This window comes from Strigops habroptila, chromosome 5, assembly GCF_004027225.2.
Source record: "Strigops habroptila isolate Jane chromosome 5, bStrHab1.2.pri, whole genome shotgun sequence".
Classification (NCBI taxonomy): domain Eukaryota; kingdom Metazoa; phylum Chordata; class Aves; order Psittaciformes; family Psittacidae; genus Strigops; species Strigops habroptila.
In genome coordinates this window covers 16774620-16791954 of record NC_044281.2, presented here as the reverse complement: position 1 = coordinate 16791954, position 17335 = coordinate 16774620, and the positions used below count along the sequence as shown (strand labels likewise).

Genomic DNA, 17335 nt, shown 5'->3' with positions numbered 1-17335 from the left:
CAGAGAGGCACTGACCATTCAGGGACCAGACCACAGCTGGTGGGGGCTGCCCAGACACAGCACACTCCAACACCACTGCCTCTCCTTCATGGCAATGAATGTGTGTTGGGGCTTCTGCCACAACTTGGGGTGGCTCATTTCCCACATCAAATGAAAACTTGAACTTGTGCTTTATAGTGGGAGCAGTTTGGTTTGGAGAGGGCCGTGTGGTCTCCCTCATCTCTGTGTCTTGCTCTGGTGTTGGAGTAGGGGCAGTGATTTTGATTTCCACAGGCAGTGACAGCAAGTCTGAGTCTGGAACTTCACTTGGCAGTTCCTGCTCTGCTGTGAAGGCCAGGCTGACTTCCTCTTCTTCCTCCATCTCCTTTTCTTCCACCTTCTCTTTCTCCTCTTCTTTTTCCTCCTTTACCTTCTTCTCCTCTTCCTCTTTCTCTTCCTTCTTCATGGCCATGTAGCCTATGTAGGCCTGCATCCGCTGCGTCACATAGAGCGCAGCTGAACTGCTGACTGTGCCCAGCGGGTTGAAGATCACGCAGGTGATGGTGCCACTATGCTGTGGGAGCACGGATGGGAAGGTCAGTGTAGAGCAGCACTCTGTGGTGTGAACGGCAGTGCCCCGGATGCGTCCCACAGGCTTGGCATTATTGTACCAAGTGACTGTGGGCTGTGGGCGGCCATGGAAGAGGCAGGAGAATGTGCATCTGTGCCCCTCAACAGCCTCCTGGGGCTTGACCTCTTGGACAAAGAGGGGTGGGCAGGGTTCCAGAAGTCCACGTGGCACCTGCCATCTCTGCTCGACAGCCTTGGACTTGCAGTACCCCTTCACTACTTGCACCGTGAGGGACTCTGAGCCACCAGTTGTGGCAGCGGCCTCAGGCAGGCTGGGCTTCCCAGGAGGGCTTGCCTGAGGCATGGACGTGAAGGATTCCTGCTTCTTTTTCAGCACTGCTCTCTTTGCCTCCCGCAGCCGTTGTAGCTTCCAACGGATCTCCTCATCCAGCAGCTCCTCAGCATCTGTCACTGTACCACTATGCTCCCTACCATGTGCCAACCCTGGACAGTGAGGCCCCACCAGTGGCAGCCTCTGGAAACGGATGGTTCGTACCATGCCACGGGCGGGGGAGAAGTCTCCAGGCAACTGCTCTGCCTCCTGTCCCTTGTCAAAGGGCGAGCCAGTGCAGCGGAGCACCACCCGCAGCCGGTCCTCCTGCCGCTGCTGCAACAGGCACTGCCAGCTCTCCCGCATACACCCTGCTTTCCCTGTGAAGCCCTGCTGCTCCCCTCTGTGTCCCACCAGTAGCGAGGCAGTGGACTCAGCTGAGCCTTCACTGTTAATGGCAAATACCCTGTAGCTGCCAGCATCGTGCTCCCGTACATCCCACACCTCCAGGCTGGCGTGGTGCATGTGCTTCTCACTCTCAGTGCGGATCACCTTGCGACAGTCCTCGTGGACTGGCCGGTTGTTATGAAACCAGGCCATGTGGGGCGCTGGACCTGCCACCAGCTTGCACCAGAGGAGTGCAGGGTCCCCCTCCAAGACAAACCTACACTTCAGGCCCTGTGTGAAGGTGGGTTTACAGTTCTGGGGGCAAGCTGGCACTGTGGCTGTGCCAGGTCCCTCGAGGTTCACCTTGCTGTGCTGCCCTGCAAAAGAAAGAGACTGGGTTACAACATGCTACACTCTGCCTGCCCTCTGAATGAAAAAAATGAAATAGCAATAAATTGAAATAAAAAATGGGCATGCAACAGATTTCATCACACACCCAGGAAAAGAAAGTAATTCACTCACCATATTTGTTCGAATAAACGCAACGCCTTGCTCTGTTTTAAAGATTGACACGAAAATCGTTCGTTGTCTGTTCTTTCTTCAGACTGTGGAAATTTCTTCTTGAACAAGCAAAAATGAATTTCAAAATAACATGTTCTTCTGCGTGTATGTTTTTTCTGCCTGGAAAAGCTGTGTGTCTTTGGGTGGCAAAGAAGAAAATCTTACCTGACTTGCAGACAGTAGAATAAACGCCCTTTCTGACCCCTCTGTTTGTAGATTAAATGTTCAAACAATTGAGAAAAAATATTTTGAAAGAGATTTTTTAAAGAGTAAGTATTAGCTAACATGAAATGAGAAGGCGTTTATTCGAACTAATACAGCCACTAACTTCACAATGTTATGCACAGGGCAAAAAAGCAAGCAACATGAACCACTTATGCTATCTGCAAGCCAGGGTAAGAGATGTATAATGATGAATTAATGTATGTAAAAGAAGTGCAAGGAATCAATGGGAATGTGTAGCTTTCACATATCCTAAACAACAAATACTTTCTGGTATACTTCATCCATACATACAACACTTCATTGAACTGCTAATGTTAGGCTGCTAACTTTTTTAAAAATAATATGATTAAGATTGTATAACTTCCTTCTGAAGTAAACTATTCCATGCATTCAAAAGGAAATTGAACAAATAAAAGCTCTGTGAACAGCTGCAAAGCATGAAGTAAAAGTTAAGAATATGGCTGCAAAATTATAAATTTGAAGTTTTAAATGTATTTTAAAACTTAAATAACCTCATAATGCAAGTAACCCTTTGCATATCAAAACAAGCATGCAACATGTTCCAATATGCTTTAAATTGTGGCTTTCTTTCCCCATCAGACACTACTTGTAAGCAGATAAATGCTTTTCACAATGTTACTAATTAACTGGTACTAGTTGTTCAGTGTAACGTCATTGATGACTGTACCTTTCACTTCCATTTCAATCTCTTCCTCTAGCTTCTCATGAACCATTTTTTCAGGAGCTAGAAGAAAAAAAAAATATTTTGGAGCTATAGTTACTAAATATGCCAATCAAAATTTTATATAGTAAAAACAACCAATCTGTCTTGCAAATATACAGAAGTTCACACATACATAAACGTAAATGCATGCCAAACAATTCAAACACATGATAAATTTTGAGAACAGAGTAATGAAATGTTTTCAAACTTCTTTGCTGTGTACACTTTTCTGTAAGATTTGCTTTCTTTTTTGCAGGGAGAGGGAAAGTTTCTGATGTAACATGCCTTTATCATGCCTTAAATCCCTGAAGAAAACATTCAGCAATACACAGACTAATGAGATGCTTCTCGTTCCTTATCATCTCCCATGGAATCAATGTAGTGGAATGCAATGATGCTATGCATGAAGAATTGATACTTGGAAGGAACATGCAGTTGCCAACCTGTCACTCTCAGATGGGTGCTGCACTCGGCTTGTCCTGCAGGATTAACTATTCTGCACTTGTATATACCCTTGTGGTTCTGACCAACTTTCAACAATCTTAAACTGCACAGTGGCCCATCATGTTTTAAGGAACACAATGCAGACTCCTCAACTATTAGCTGATTGCACAGCCAGACCACACAAGGTGTAGGCACACCTTTCATTATACAAAAGAGTAATACATCATCTCCTTCTTTTACAGTGGTTTCTGGAGGCAGAGTTTCAAGAAACTCTGGTGCTTCAGTATCAGTTTCTGTGATGTCTTCACATGGCACAACATCAGGATAGTAGATTCTGTTTCTTTGCTTTTCAGTTTCATGTGGTCTTTGGGATGTAGATATAAACAAGCTCGAGGTTTTCTTGGAAGATTCTTGCTTAACATCAGATGCTTTAAACTGACAATCTTTGGCTACTTTAAAGGTTTTAGTATCTGATTCAAGGGTAATTTTTGTTACTGCTTTGGTTTGTGCTTCTTTTGCTAGGTAAGAATAAAGTTAGGAAAAGGATTAGGTCAGATGTTTTGCAGGAATAAAAAATATCCTTATACTTAGGGGGAACCCCCCCTGGTATTTAGTATTGAGAGAATATCCAGCATATTAGTGCCACAACAGCGCTATTAAACATGAGCAATTACACATTTAGGAGCTCTACTCCTGCTGGGCTAATTCTAGGTACCAGTTAAGCCTATGAGACTTTGATGGTACCAAGACTTGGCCTGTAATACCTAATACAAGCACATTTTTGCTTTTCATTTAGAGCCTCAATTTATAAGTAGCAGTAGATTATGTAAAGCACTTTACATAGCTCAATAGTGAAGAAAGAAACTTCAATATATAAGAGCAAAATCCATAGGGTCAATGGCTTCCTCATTATTCCTCTTAGTTTTCTGCTCTTGATTGCTTTCAGCACAGCAGAAATACTATCACCTATCCAGTGTGGTGATAATACATTTTTGAATCTTCACTAGTGATAACACTAGTACTAACATTTTAATATGCTGATGTCAGGAAGAAGTGGCAATAAATACTTATATCTCAAAGAGAGTTAAGGGTAGGGGACAACTCACTAGTGCAGTAATACAATACTTGCACCCATTAATCCTTTCAAGTACATCAACCTATATTGCCAACCTTGGATTGGAACCTTGGACTTACTGGAAACAAGTTGGACCAATGGAGTTTGAAATGACAAGATATCTAGTTCAACACTGCTTATTTGACATTCTTCTTTACATTCCAGCTTTGTGAATTCTTAAAATGCAAAAATTCCTACCAGCCTGATTTGCTTTACATCTCACTGCTTATCATGAAGGATATAAGCAATAAAAAGCCTCAGACATCTGTAACTGCTGGAAAGAGGCATGAAGTTACAATATCAACTTCCCAGTACTGCACATCACTTATGAATAGAGCTGTAAATGTGGAGGAAATACCCCTAAGCATTAGTAGAGCTTTCCCAATTAAATACTGATAATATAAGAAATATAAGTAAGCTGCAGCCAGTAATAATGAAGTAGCAAAAGTTAAGTAATCATGTTAAAAGTCGGATAACCACCTTTGACAGTTAGTATTGCAGCAGTTGTTGTCCCTCTGTAATCATTAGATACTGTACAACTGTACAGTCCTTGATCTGTCAGCTGGACATTTAGGATTGTGAGCAGTAGGACACTTCCATTTTGTGATATCTTCAATTTTTCAGACATTTCTATTCTTTCACCTTCGTGCACCCAAAGAAACTCAGAGAAGAATTCATTTTCTAAGGCACATATGAACTGAGCAGTGTCACCACATTTCACAGTCAGGTCTCTGAGCTGCAAGAGAATCTTTGGAGGGACATCTTTCATTTCCTGAGCAGTGGTCGTAGATATCCTGGTGCTCTGAGGTGTTTGGGAAAGGATTGTTGTGTTCATGGCTTCCATTTCTTTAACTGCTGTAGCCTTCATGATCAAACTTTCTGATATGCTTTCAAAAACCTGTACACCCAATTCCTGAGATGGTTGTTGCACTGATTTTAATTCTTTCTGATAAGTTTTAATGTTCTTCTTTGTGAAAGGAGCAACATGAAGTTCTGTTATAGCCTGTGACCGGATAGACTCTTTTACATCTTTCCCAGAACTTTGCCTATCTAAGGCTTGCACTGTGTAATCAAGTAACAAAAATAACAATGTTAGTATCTAAAGAGCTTTACTGGGCCATGGTCTGAACAAAATCAAACAGCATGGAGGATGAAAATGATCTTCAGTTGAAAACTCAGCATGCCAGATGCACTACTCTCTTCACACAAAGATTATTCATTCACATGTATGAATGACAAGTGATGCCTAAGCTAGTCATGCAGTTGATACACAGTTGAGGCTTCTCTGTTCTTCCACTGAAGTTGTCCATTTTAGCATTGGAAACTTCTTATGGAACTTTTTAAGGGGGTATTGTCTTTTTTTTTTTTCCCTCCTACAGGATACTGCAAAATACCGCAGTCAGTGCTATAAACATCACATAATTACTTGTTTTAAAAATCTTCATGCTTTCAGTAAAATGATTCTATTCTTTGACCTATATCAAGATAGAAATTTGTAAATTTCCAAATGTTACAGCTTAAACAGAAGAAATGAGAGTGGCTGGGTTACAAAGGGTAGGTACTACTAACATTTGAAAGGTGTGAAATGAAGAAAGAACATTAGTAACAATGTAAAAGTGTGGTATACAACAAACTGAATCCCTTTGAAGTAAAAATGGGGCTTTACCTTCTGCAGTCACTGTAAGTGTAGCTGTACAAGTTGTTTCTCCAGCACTATTTCTTGCCTTGCAACAGTATTGGCCAGCATGCTCTAAGAAAGCATCTACTATTATCAGTATAGCTGTGCCTGTAGACTCATCAAAGTGGAAAACTAAGTCTTTGGTTGGCAACATGAGTTGTTGATTATGAAACCACTGGATTTTTGGTTTGGGCATGCCAAACACTCTAGCTTGAAATCTGACTGATTCCCCACTGCGTACCCTGCAGCTTGAAATAGGCTGGATAAAGGTGGGCTTTTGGCCAATAGACTCCTCCTTAAGTGAAACAGATGAAGAAACATGCCAATGGGACTCTGATGTAACTTCTTCAACCTTTTTAAATCCTGAAAAGAAGCATGCCAACTTTTAATTTCTTACCCTACACTACAATAAATTTTCTCTCTCATTCAAGATTTTTTTTGTTAACTTGCAATTTAACAGCATGAATTTTCCTAATTCATCATTTATAAAATCTGTTGCAAAAAGAAAACAAAATATTTATGGTTAAATAATATCAAGCACAATATAGAACTTAAAAAGCAAATTCTCCAGACAATATTTCTGCTCTAAAACTTTGTTCAATGTTTCATCAATTTATATGAATGTAAACTATTTCTCTTCAGCTGTCCAAGTACCTGGTACACATCTCTATTCAACATGTTTTCCAACGCTTTCAAAGTAATTAGTTTTATACAAAAACTCTTACTAGATTCTCCTCACAGGCAAATTAATGAATGTGTAAGCAAAGCATTTCCATTAGAAAGAAGATTTCTGCCATCTTTCGTGCATGACATATTCTAATATGGTAAAGAATGAAAAGGTGAGATGCATGGAATATTGAAAAATTGTGAAATAAATTTTGGTATGCATGACCTATATTTTGGATACATAAATGTATGCTGTGGACATTGTAAACGGTAGTAATTAATCTAGTTAAAAGGCAACACTACAGACGAAGACGCACATATAATCATCAATGTACATGAAGATTAGTGTTAGAACATGACCTAAACAAGACATCTTCTTTAATTGCACATTGTACCTTCTAACTTCAAGGTAGCAGTGCTTGTCACTTGGCCTACAGAATTGCTAGCCACAAAGGTGTAGACTCCTTCATCCTCTGGATAAGCTTCAGCAATCTCCAGCTGGTAAGTGTCTTCAAACTGAGTCATTCTAAAAAAACGTGATGGCTTGATCTCTTTCTCTTTGCTGTACCAAGAGACTTTCAGATCTGCTCAAACAAAAGAAAGAAGAAAAAATCTGTAAGTTATGATATTAGATTGGTAAGTAAACACTATTTCTATATTTATAGCTGTCAGGAATCTTAATCTCAAGTATCTTTTTTTAAGCTTAAATATGCCTTGTATTACTCTGGTAATGTGGAAAGTGGCCTACTTGTGTTAAGTTTCGATTTCTGCATTGGAAATATTTCCATGGGAAAACTGATCCTGATGCTGCTATGTTCTCAAGTAAAAATAATATTTTCTTTTCCCTCTTAATGTATAAATTTTAAAATATTTTTCTACCACTGAAATTGGAGAAAGTCTTATTTCAACATCTTTGTCAGCAACATGGACAGTGGGATTGAGTGTGCCTTCAGCAAGTTTGCCGATGACACTAAGCTATGTGGTTTCATTGATATGCTGGAGGGAAGGGGTGCCATCCAGAGGGACCTTGACACGCTTGAGACGTAGGCCAATGCCAACCTCATGAAGTTCAACAATGCGAAGTGCAAGGTCCTACACCTGAGTCGGGACAATCCCAGTCACAGCTACAAGTTGGGCAGAGAAGAGATTCAGAGCAGCCCTGGGGAGAAAGACTTTGGGGTGTTGGTTGATGAGAAACTGAACGTGAGCCAGCAGTGTGCACTCGCAGCCCAGAAAGCCAACGATATCCTGGGCTGCATCAAAAGAAGTGTGACCAGCAGGACAAAGGAGGTGATCCTGCCCCTCTACTCTGCTCTTGTGAGACCCCACTTGGAGTACTGTGTGCAGTTCTGGTGTCCTCAACATAAGGATGTGGAGCTGACGGAGCAAGTCCAGAGGAGGGCCACGAGGATGATAAGGGCGTGGAGCAGCTCCTGTATGAAGACAGGCTGAGAAAATTGGGGCTGTTCAGCCTGGAAAAGAGAAGGCTGCATGGAGACCTCATAGCAGCCTTCCAGTATCTGAAGGAGGCCTACAAAGATTCTGGAGAGGGACTCTTCATTAGGGACTGTAGTGGTAGGACAAGGGGTAATGGGTTTAAATTAAAACAGAGGAAGTTCAGTTTAGATATAAGGAAGAAGTTCTTTACTGTGAGGGTGGTGAGGCACCAACTGGAACAGGTTGCCCAAGGAAGTTGTGGATGCTCCAACCCTGGCGGTGTTCAAGGCCAGGTTGGATAGAGCCTTGGGCGACATGGTCTAGTGCAAGGCATCCCTGCCTATGGCAGGGGGGTTGGAACTAGATGATCTTAGAGGCCTTTTCAACCCAAACCATTCTATGATTCTATAATTCTGCTACAATTGCCTGATTGAAAAGTCTAGAAAATCACAAGGTTGGACTGAACAGGTTAAAGAAATTAGAAAGGAATATTGTTCTTCTAATACAGTACCTTGCCTTGTTTTGTTACAAATATAAGTTTTACACCTCATATTTCTCAAGGAAAATCTTGTCTTTGTACCTTTTCAAAATTCCTGTATTATAGGTTATGTTACTTGACTTGTGTAGATTCTTGTAGGCATGAAGAAAGAAGAGGACTGAAGCAGACTTTAACCTTGTCTCTCCCCCTGCTGCCACCTGGTACTATATTACATAATGAATCAAATGTTTTCACACAAGTACCATGTTATTACTGTCATCAGAAGAAAAAGACAGTGTTTTCAATTGGCAGGTGCATACCATGTACCATTAAAAGAAACTGTATTTGCGGTCATCTATTACTTAAGCTAAGATAAAAAGTTTTCACAACACAAATGGAAAGTATGCAAATCCGTTTGGATACAGGAAATTTTCAATAGGAAAAATTTCTTCACCAAAAGAATTGTCAAGCATTGGAACAGGCTGCCCTGGGAAGTGGTTGAGTCACCATCCTTGGAGATGTCTAAAAGATGTGGAGATGTGGCACTTAGAGATATGGTTTAGCGGTGAACAGTCAATTTAGTGGTCAGCAGTGTTAGGTTTATGGTTAGACTCAATGATCTTAAGTGTTTTTTCCAACCTAAACTGTTCTAAGATTCTATAAAAGGGGGCCTGGATGAAAGGATCCTTATCCTCTGTGCTGTAAATGCAACTATCACATTCACATAAATACAGTACCCGTAAAAAAAGGTTACACTAGCATGCTTTGCACAGAGGGCAGGCCAGCCTTTCCAACATATATTTTCTGCATTTTAGCATCACTTCTAAAGCAGAATCAAATTTGTTGTGAAGTTTTCTTAAAAAAAAATTTGGAATTTGATTTCAAGTAATAGCAATGCAAATTATATATATCTGCATGTGTATGTATAGTATCCATTTTTTGTGGATTTTTATAAAGCTATCGCTCAGGATTATTTTTAAATTTGGAGTTTTATTTATCTTTAAATAATTGTAAATTTTTTGGGATTGAAACTGAATCTTATTCTGCAGTGAATTCCATGTGAATATTGTATTACTAGTCATACTCAAGGCCATTTATTGAAGAAAGGTAGTTATACTGGGTTTTATGTTAACTTGGAGAGAATTATTTTAAATGTAGAATGATATTCACTGTAACAAAACCTAGCAAACTTATTTGAGGAAAATCTGCACTTAAAAAGACATGATACTCCATGTTTTGAAATTATGCATTTTACTCACTGGCACAGTTTTCCAACATCAGTCAGCATTTGCTACTCTGAGAAGTTTCCAAAGACAATTTTTTTGAAACAGACCTTCTTTTTAGAAATGTTTAATGTTTGTGACAGCTTATAGCTTTCATGCTTAAAGCCACCTTTGACATATGACTTGCTTAACTGATAGCTATCAGTGAGTAATTCTTTGCTGTGTGTGTATATCAAATAACTGTATTTCTAGGGAAAGACTGATTCCAGCACGTATGCTTTTGAACTTTCCCTGAGTTCAAGATGAAAAATTCTGAGAAATGAAAAGGTGTGCAGGATTTCATTTAGCTCACCTGTCCCTCTAACTGTGCACTGAAAACAAGCAGACTGTCCCTCAGATGTAACAGCATCACGTAGTGGCATTATGACAGCAGGTGGATACACTGGCACTTCTAGTTCAGGAGAAACAACTTCTGGTACTAGAGGAAAACAAAAAGAAGTCATTTTTAAAGATGATGATGATCATACACATGTTGGCAATCTCATTTCACAGACATTGTTACGAGCATGGGAAACTCACTTTCTACTGAAAGTGAAGCTGAAGTTGTAGCAACTCCGTAGTCATTTTTTGCTTCACAGGTGTACACTGCTGCATCTTCAGGAAAAGTTTCAATGAGCAATAGGGTATATTCTTGTGCATCATGAAGAAACTTGCACTTGAAACCTGAAGAAAGCTGTTGATCATCTTTGTACCAGGAAATTTTGGGCTGGGGTTTGCCTGATATCATAGCACAAAAGCGGGCAGGTTTGCCAGACTCCACAGTGGTTGGCTCTAGTTCCTGAATAATCTTGGGTGGCTCTGGAGCTGCAAATTGTGTGAGGAAAAAAAGAGAGGGAAGAAAGGAGGAGAGAGAGAAATCTCAATATTTATCAAGGCTTCAAAAATATTACCATGGAATTTTATTTTTTCTTAAATTTTATTAGTCCTAATCTTGTGTGCCCATTAAAATCTGCCCTTTTTACTTGATACAGGGGGAATGATCTAGCAGCAAGTGCTTTAATACAATTAACTGTGTTAGCATAAGTGTTTTCTCCCAAAATGTGTCCAAGAATTTCTATGTTGATCCTTCTGGCAAGGCATATTTGTCCATATGAACATATTAGTTTTATTTAGACTTAAGAATTTCCTGGTGTAAATAAATACAGCGGGGAAAAGAACTACTATAGTATTTTCATCAGCTAGCCAGCTATTTCAGTAGAACAAGAAACATCCATGTACATGATTTTGGTAGTGTTCCAGACAAAAGATACTCTTTGGATTTTTTTTTTTATTTTTTTTTTGACTTTCAGATTTAGAATTCCAGAATCCAGAAAAGCTGTATAGAATCAGAAAAACACAGGGTAATAAATACAGTCAAAGCATTGTTTGTGGGGACACATACCATTCACATAGAGAACAACAGAACTCCTATTCCGTCCTGCAACAAAAGTATATTCTCCAGCATCAGAATAAGTAGTTTCAAAGATGCTCATTCGATGAATTCTCCTTTCTACCACATAACTGTATCTTTCCTCATATTGGAAGTTGATCTCAATACCGTCCTTGTACCACTGTGGTTCAATGTCATCTTCATTGACTTCAAATTCAATTTCAGCTCTTTGTCTCTCAAGGACCTTTGAACAAGTAGAATAAATATTAGAAATAGCATCTGTTTATACAGATGGTCCCACATTCCAGTTTCCTAGAAGAAGGCCCTGACCTTATGATTACAGATTTTTGTGTTAGGACTCTTGCTGGTTAGCTACTGTCTCTCTTCCTTTGCATCATTCTTTGAGTGATAAAGCTATGAAACATTATTCTCCTGTATATGCCATACCTGAATATCTTTATGGACACTTCTGATACGAATGTCACGACCTTCCACTATCAAATTGGCACTGGATGTGTTTCCACCTGCTACTACAGTGTACTGACCAGCATCAGACATTCTTGTGGAAGGAATGATGAGACGATGGACATATTTCTCTCTCTGAATTTTCATCCTAAGGACATCAAAAAAATGAGCAAGTTATTTCCTGTGGAAAATACATAACAAAAGTCAATACGGTATAGAAGCAGTCATTCACCTGTCACCAATCTGGAGTTCTTGTCCATCCTTCATCCACTGGACCTGAATGTCAGGTTCTGAAATTTCACATTCAAAAATAGCCCTCTTCTTCTCCACAACCTTAATGTCTTTAATATGCTTTCTAAATTCAATGTGACGAGCTAGGGCAGAAAAATAATAGAATTAGTGCATGATGATATTTAAGCCAATAGAAATCAATAAATACGCAAATAAAAAGGGCAAATACCTTCCACATATAAAGTGGCTGATGAAGCTGCTTTTCCAGCAACAAAGGTGTATTCTGCAGCATCACCAAAATGCACATTTCTTATGGAGAGGGAGTGTGTGAGCTTCTTTGTTCGTATCTGGCATTTATCAGTTGATTTTATTTCTACCCCATTCTTTAGCCATTTATATGAGATACCTTCATAGTTTACAGTAACTTCAAATGTTATTGTATCTTTCTCTTCAGCATTGATGTCTTTTAGCATGGAGGTAATTAGGATGGCTAAAAGAAAAGGACATGGTTTTGGATTTTTTATTCTGCTTTACTTTCTTTCAAATACATGTTAACAGGTTCAGAGATGTTTAAAATTCTTTAAGACAGATTCTGATTTTTTATAATGTTAAAAGGAAGGTTCTACAATTAATACTGCAATTAAATTCCCCAAAATTTCTGAATGACATAGGAATCCAAATTCTATCTATCTCCTATGGTGGCTTGGCATTTAGGCATGTTGGCCTAAATAGAGGAATCTGGGATCTGACTTTCACGTTCACAGCTTCTAGATGTCTTTTAAAAGTGTAATGAAGACTGTTTAGGGTTATTTGAAAATACCTCTACAACAGTGCTGATTTTTTTATGAATTGCACCAAGTGTATCTATTAACATGAACTCTATTACTGGTAACTGTAGAATATTCTGGTTAATTTCATTCTTACGTACGTTTTACAGTCAGGGTTGCACTGACTCTGTCATTTCCACAGACAAACGTGTATTCTGCAGAATCTTCACTGCTTGTGTTCATGATATTGAGCTGATGGAGTTTTCCCTGGACCACTATTTTGAACTTTTCACTCATTTCAATCTCCACACCATTTTTCAGCCAGACAGCAGGCACATTGAAATGAGAAACTTCACATTGAAAAGAGGCAGTTTTGGTCTCAGGGATCTCAATATTTTTCATGGTCTTTGTGATGTGTATAGCTAAGAGGGGGAAAAAAAAGACAAAAGAAAAAGGATTTTTTTAAAGTCAGTATGTGTGGAAGACTGCAAAAAATCAAAAGTAACAGGCTATGAAGTGTCAGGTCAAGTTGTTCAATATGAGTTCGTGTAGTAATTTGTATAATTACTTTCTTACAAACTTAGTATACTTACTTTCCACAAACAGTTTTGCTTTACACTCAATTTGGCCAACAAGAGCTGTGTATTCTCCAGCATCACCAGGAGATATGTTATGCAGCATAAGCTTGTGAACTTTCCTTTGAGAGATCATCTTGTATTTATCACTTTGTTTAAGTTCAATATTTTTGTGGAACCATCGGACTGGAACAGTGTCATGGGATACACTCAGTTCAAAGGAGACCACAGCATTTTCCAAAGCAGTCACATCTTTTGGTTTTTTTATGATCTTGACAGCTTGAAGAAAAAGAGTTTGCAAGATTCAGCAGTGTGTTCATTTTTAATTTGAAACGACATTAAATTAATTAATTAATTAAAGCAAATATTCAAACCAGATCGACTTACTTTCCACATGAAGTCTGGCATTTGCTCCTATCTTTCCAAGCTTAAAGCTATAAACAGACTCATCGGTGACAACACAGTGTTTAATTTTCAGTGTGTGAATAGTTCCTTTCACTGTAATTTCATACTTGTCATTTGATTCAAGTTCAACACCATTTTTAATCCACAAAGCTCCTTTCACATCAGGATGGGTCAGTTCTACACTGAAAACTGCCTCCTGTGTTTCTGTAACAGTCAAGTTCTTTAGTGTCTTTTTTATTTTAACAGCTAGAAAAAAAAAAAAAAATACCTTGAGAAAACAGACCAAAATTAAAAATGATAGTAAATATAGCACTAATCTAAATAAAACTGAATCATGGTGCTTCATTTTAAAATATAGTATGCATATATTAATTTATACCGTTTCCACCAAAGTGGTATGCTTGGAATACAAAAGAGAACATTTACTTGTAGCATCCATAAGAAACCTGGGTTTTTATTTCATATGTTTACTACACAACTAGCAAAATGTGAATTTCTACCTCCTAACCAGTACCTTGAATAAAATGTGGTTTTTGTTAAAATACCATGCTAAATTCCAGATATGGAGACTCCAGAATGCAAGAAGTTTGCTACCTCAGAAAGCACATCATAACATAGAAGTATTTTCAAAAAAAAAAAAAAAAAAAAAGAAAGAGAGAAGCAAAATATGCTGGTATCTTAGGGCCTGATCCAAGACACAGTGAGTAATGCTAGACTGAATCTTAAAGAAATCAGTTGGTTATAAAAAGTACTGACCTTCAACCTTCAGTTTGGCAGTTGTCTTTGAGCTTGCTACTTCATAGCTATATTCACCCATATCATCCATTTTTGTGACAAGGATATTGAGCCTTCTCTTTACACCATCAGATTCAACACGATACTGATCTGTCATAGCTAATGGTCTACCATGTCTTAGCCACTGGCCCTCTGTTTCAGGATTTGCCACTTCACATTCAAAAACAGCTGTCTGGGACTCAGTCACAGTCAGATCATTGAGAGGCTTTGAAATGGCACCACCTGTTGGGAAGCAAACACATGTTTTTGTTTGTTGCTGTTCAACTTTCCCCCATACAGAAATGCAATCACGTACAAAGAATTCTTTGCCCTAATTTGCAGCATGCCCATAGACATTCTGAGTTCTGTGGAAAAGCAAGAACAGAATGTGACTTGACCATCGCAAGAAGATGTTTCTTCATTCTATCCTGGTTATTCTCATTTATTATTTTTATTATCAATGCAAGTATACTAAACTTTCAAGACAAAAAACTTTTATTACATTAATTACATCAAAAGCATACTACAGCATTCCATACTATGGCTCTGATGAGGCAAAACATATTAGCATTTTCTTAAAAGCTTTGTTGAATTCAAATCGTACCAATCACAAAAGATAAGGGGAAGAGCAAGGAGAAGATAGAGAAAAGATAAATTAAAGGCAAGAAAAGTGCAGAAACAGCACAATCGCTACGATTGAAAAATAGAGTACATCAAGAATTGTTTTTAAATCACAGTGAAATAAAAATCTTGGACTTTAACAATACTAACCTGCTACTATAAGCTTTCCAGATGTTTTCTTCTCTCCAGCATAAAATACATATTCTCCTTCATCATCTTTCATCATCTTCACCACTGTCAATTTATATATTTTACCATGTGCTTCAATTTTATAGTTAGGACCAGGCTTTATTTCTCGGCCTTTGAAATGCCAGATTACATCAATCCCTGAATGGGAGAGCTCCACCTCAAAGGATACATTCTGAGTTTCAGTGCAGGTGATGTCATGAAGACCTCTAATAATCTCAATTCCTATAAAAAGAATAAATTACAAATATATTTTTTATTTCCACAGTCTTGTGGAAAAAATAATTTCACAAAGAACAGTGCATCTTAAAGAAAACCTACTTTCAACCATGACATTGCAACTTGTTTCAACTTTGCCAACCATTAGCTTATAACGTCCTTCATCTGATGCATAGGTTCTGGTAAGCACTAGCCTCTGTTTAGTCCCTTTACATACAGCTTGTACACGTTCTTCAGGCTTTATCTGATGATCATTTAGGTACCATTTGGAGGAAGACACATCAGGCACTGAAACTTTGCATTCGAGGATAGCTTTTGTTCCTTCAACTACATGAACATCTTTTAGTGGCACCACTATTTCCACACCTGTCAAGTTAAAAAAAGATCATAATGAAAAAAACTAGGCCTTTGAGAAGAAATCCTAAAGGACCAAAAATCAAACGCACCTTCAAAATCATGATAATGACTTACTGTATACTGTGATCTGTCCAGTGGTTGACAGTCCAAGACCAGGAGCACTAAATGAGTAAGCTCCACTATCTTCCTTTGTTGCATCTTCTATCAGCAACATGTGTGACTGTTTATCCAACACAATGTGAATACGATCGCTTGATTGAATTTCCTGACCATCTTTCATCCAGACACCTTCCACATTTTCCAGGGAGACTTTAACTTCAAGTTGTACAATGTCTCCCTCACAGACTTTTTGATCAGTAAGTCCTTGAAGAATAGCCATGGGACGAGCTGTGGAATGAAATGAAGTTAATCCTCATAACATAAGCAGAATATTGAATATTAAGGCAGCATGGGATATAGTGATATAGCCATAATATATGATGTAATGTAGAAAATCTATAATATATAGACAATATAAGTATTAGAAATGCTTACGCTTCATCTTCAGTTGGCAGTGAGTCCTTTTTCCATCAACAACAAAGCTGTACTCTCCTTGATCATCTTTAGTAACATCTTTAATAGTGAGGATTTGTCGACCACGGCGGGATGTGATCACATACTTATGATTAGAAGTGAGTTCAACATCTCCATGATACCATTTCCCCTCTGCGTCTTCTGGGGAAACCTCACATTCAAGTTCACCTGAGAAGGATTCTGGTACTTCAATATCCTCAAGTTCTTTAATAAACTCAACCACAGCACCTACAGGCAAAAATAATTACATTCTTGAATAAGCTTCATTAGATACCCTTGATTAAAACATTTCTTATTAAATGAGCCTAAGGAAATTTATATTTATATAATATATACCTTTTATATATATATATACACACACACCTTATGCACCTTATATATTTTTTATATATATATAATACATAAGGTGTAACCATCTTACATAACCATATCTCCAAACTTTCATACTGGATTCCGAGAATATGAAAGCAGCTTGAACATTTCTTAGTGGGTCAGATATCAGTTTAAATTGTTTTATTTCTTCCTGTTTCACTTTAACAGTACTGCATGTTACTGTGCTATGTGCTTCTTACCTTCAACAGTAAGCTTTGCAGTAGTTTTTATGGATTCATCTTCTATCAGTGCACAGCTGTAGTCATCAGCATCAGACATTTCAATTGCCAGTACAGAAAGAAAATGAGCCTTTCTGTCTGAGTGCATCCTGTATTTGTCCCCAGAATGAATCTCAATTCCATCCTTAAACCATTTCACTTTGACAAAGGGTTCTGATGTCTCACATTCAAATGTTGCCATCGTGTCTTTTTGTTTAGCAACAATATCTTGTAACTCCTGGGTAAAGCTGATTAACTGCTTGGCTGCAAAACAATATGCAATGAATCAACAATGTGCTGACCATACAGACTATGATAAGCAGTAG

The 17335-nt window shown here is 38.4% G+C and overlaps 1 protein-coding gene across 1 annotated transcript in view; it reads right to left on the bottom strand.

Moving 5' to 3' along the window:
• TTN (titin) overlaps window positions 1-17335 on the bottom strand; it is a 253250-nt gene that overhangs the window by 211356 nt on the left and 24559 nt on the right. Inside the window, exons 27-43 of the mRNA XM_030485587.1 lie at window positions 16992-17273; window positions 16381-16647; window positions 15961-16233; window positions 15592-15855; window positions 15235-15495; window positions 14446-14706; window positions 13672-13935; window positions 13303-13563; window positions 12871-13131; window positions 12172-12432; window positions 11944-12085; window positions 11694-11859; window positions 11259-11490; window positions 10397-10681; window positions 10170-10295; window positions 7075-7263; window positions 2742-2798 (exon numbers count right to left, since the gene is read on the bottom strand). Coding sequence (XP_030341447.1) covers window positions 2742-2798; window positions 7075-7263; window positions 10170-10295; window positions 10397-10681; window positions 11259-11490; window positions 11694-11859; window positions 11944-12085; window positions 12172-12432; window positions 12871-13131; window positions 13303-13563; window positions 13672-13935; window positions 14446-14706; window positions 15235-15495; window positions 15592-15855; window positions 15961-16233; window positions 16381-16647; window positions 16992-17273 — 3852 coding nt within the window. The remainder of the gene's footprint in view (window positions 1-2741; window positions 2799-7074; window positions 7264-10169; window positions 10296-10396; window positions 10682-11258; window positions 11491-11693; window positions 11860-11943; window positions 12086-12171; window positions 12433-12870; window positions 13132-13302; window positions 13564-13671; window positions 13936-14445; window positions 14707-15234; window positions 15496-15591; window positions 15856-15960; window positions 16234-16380; window positions 16648-16991; window positions 17274-17335) is intronic.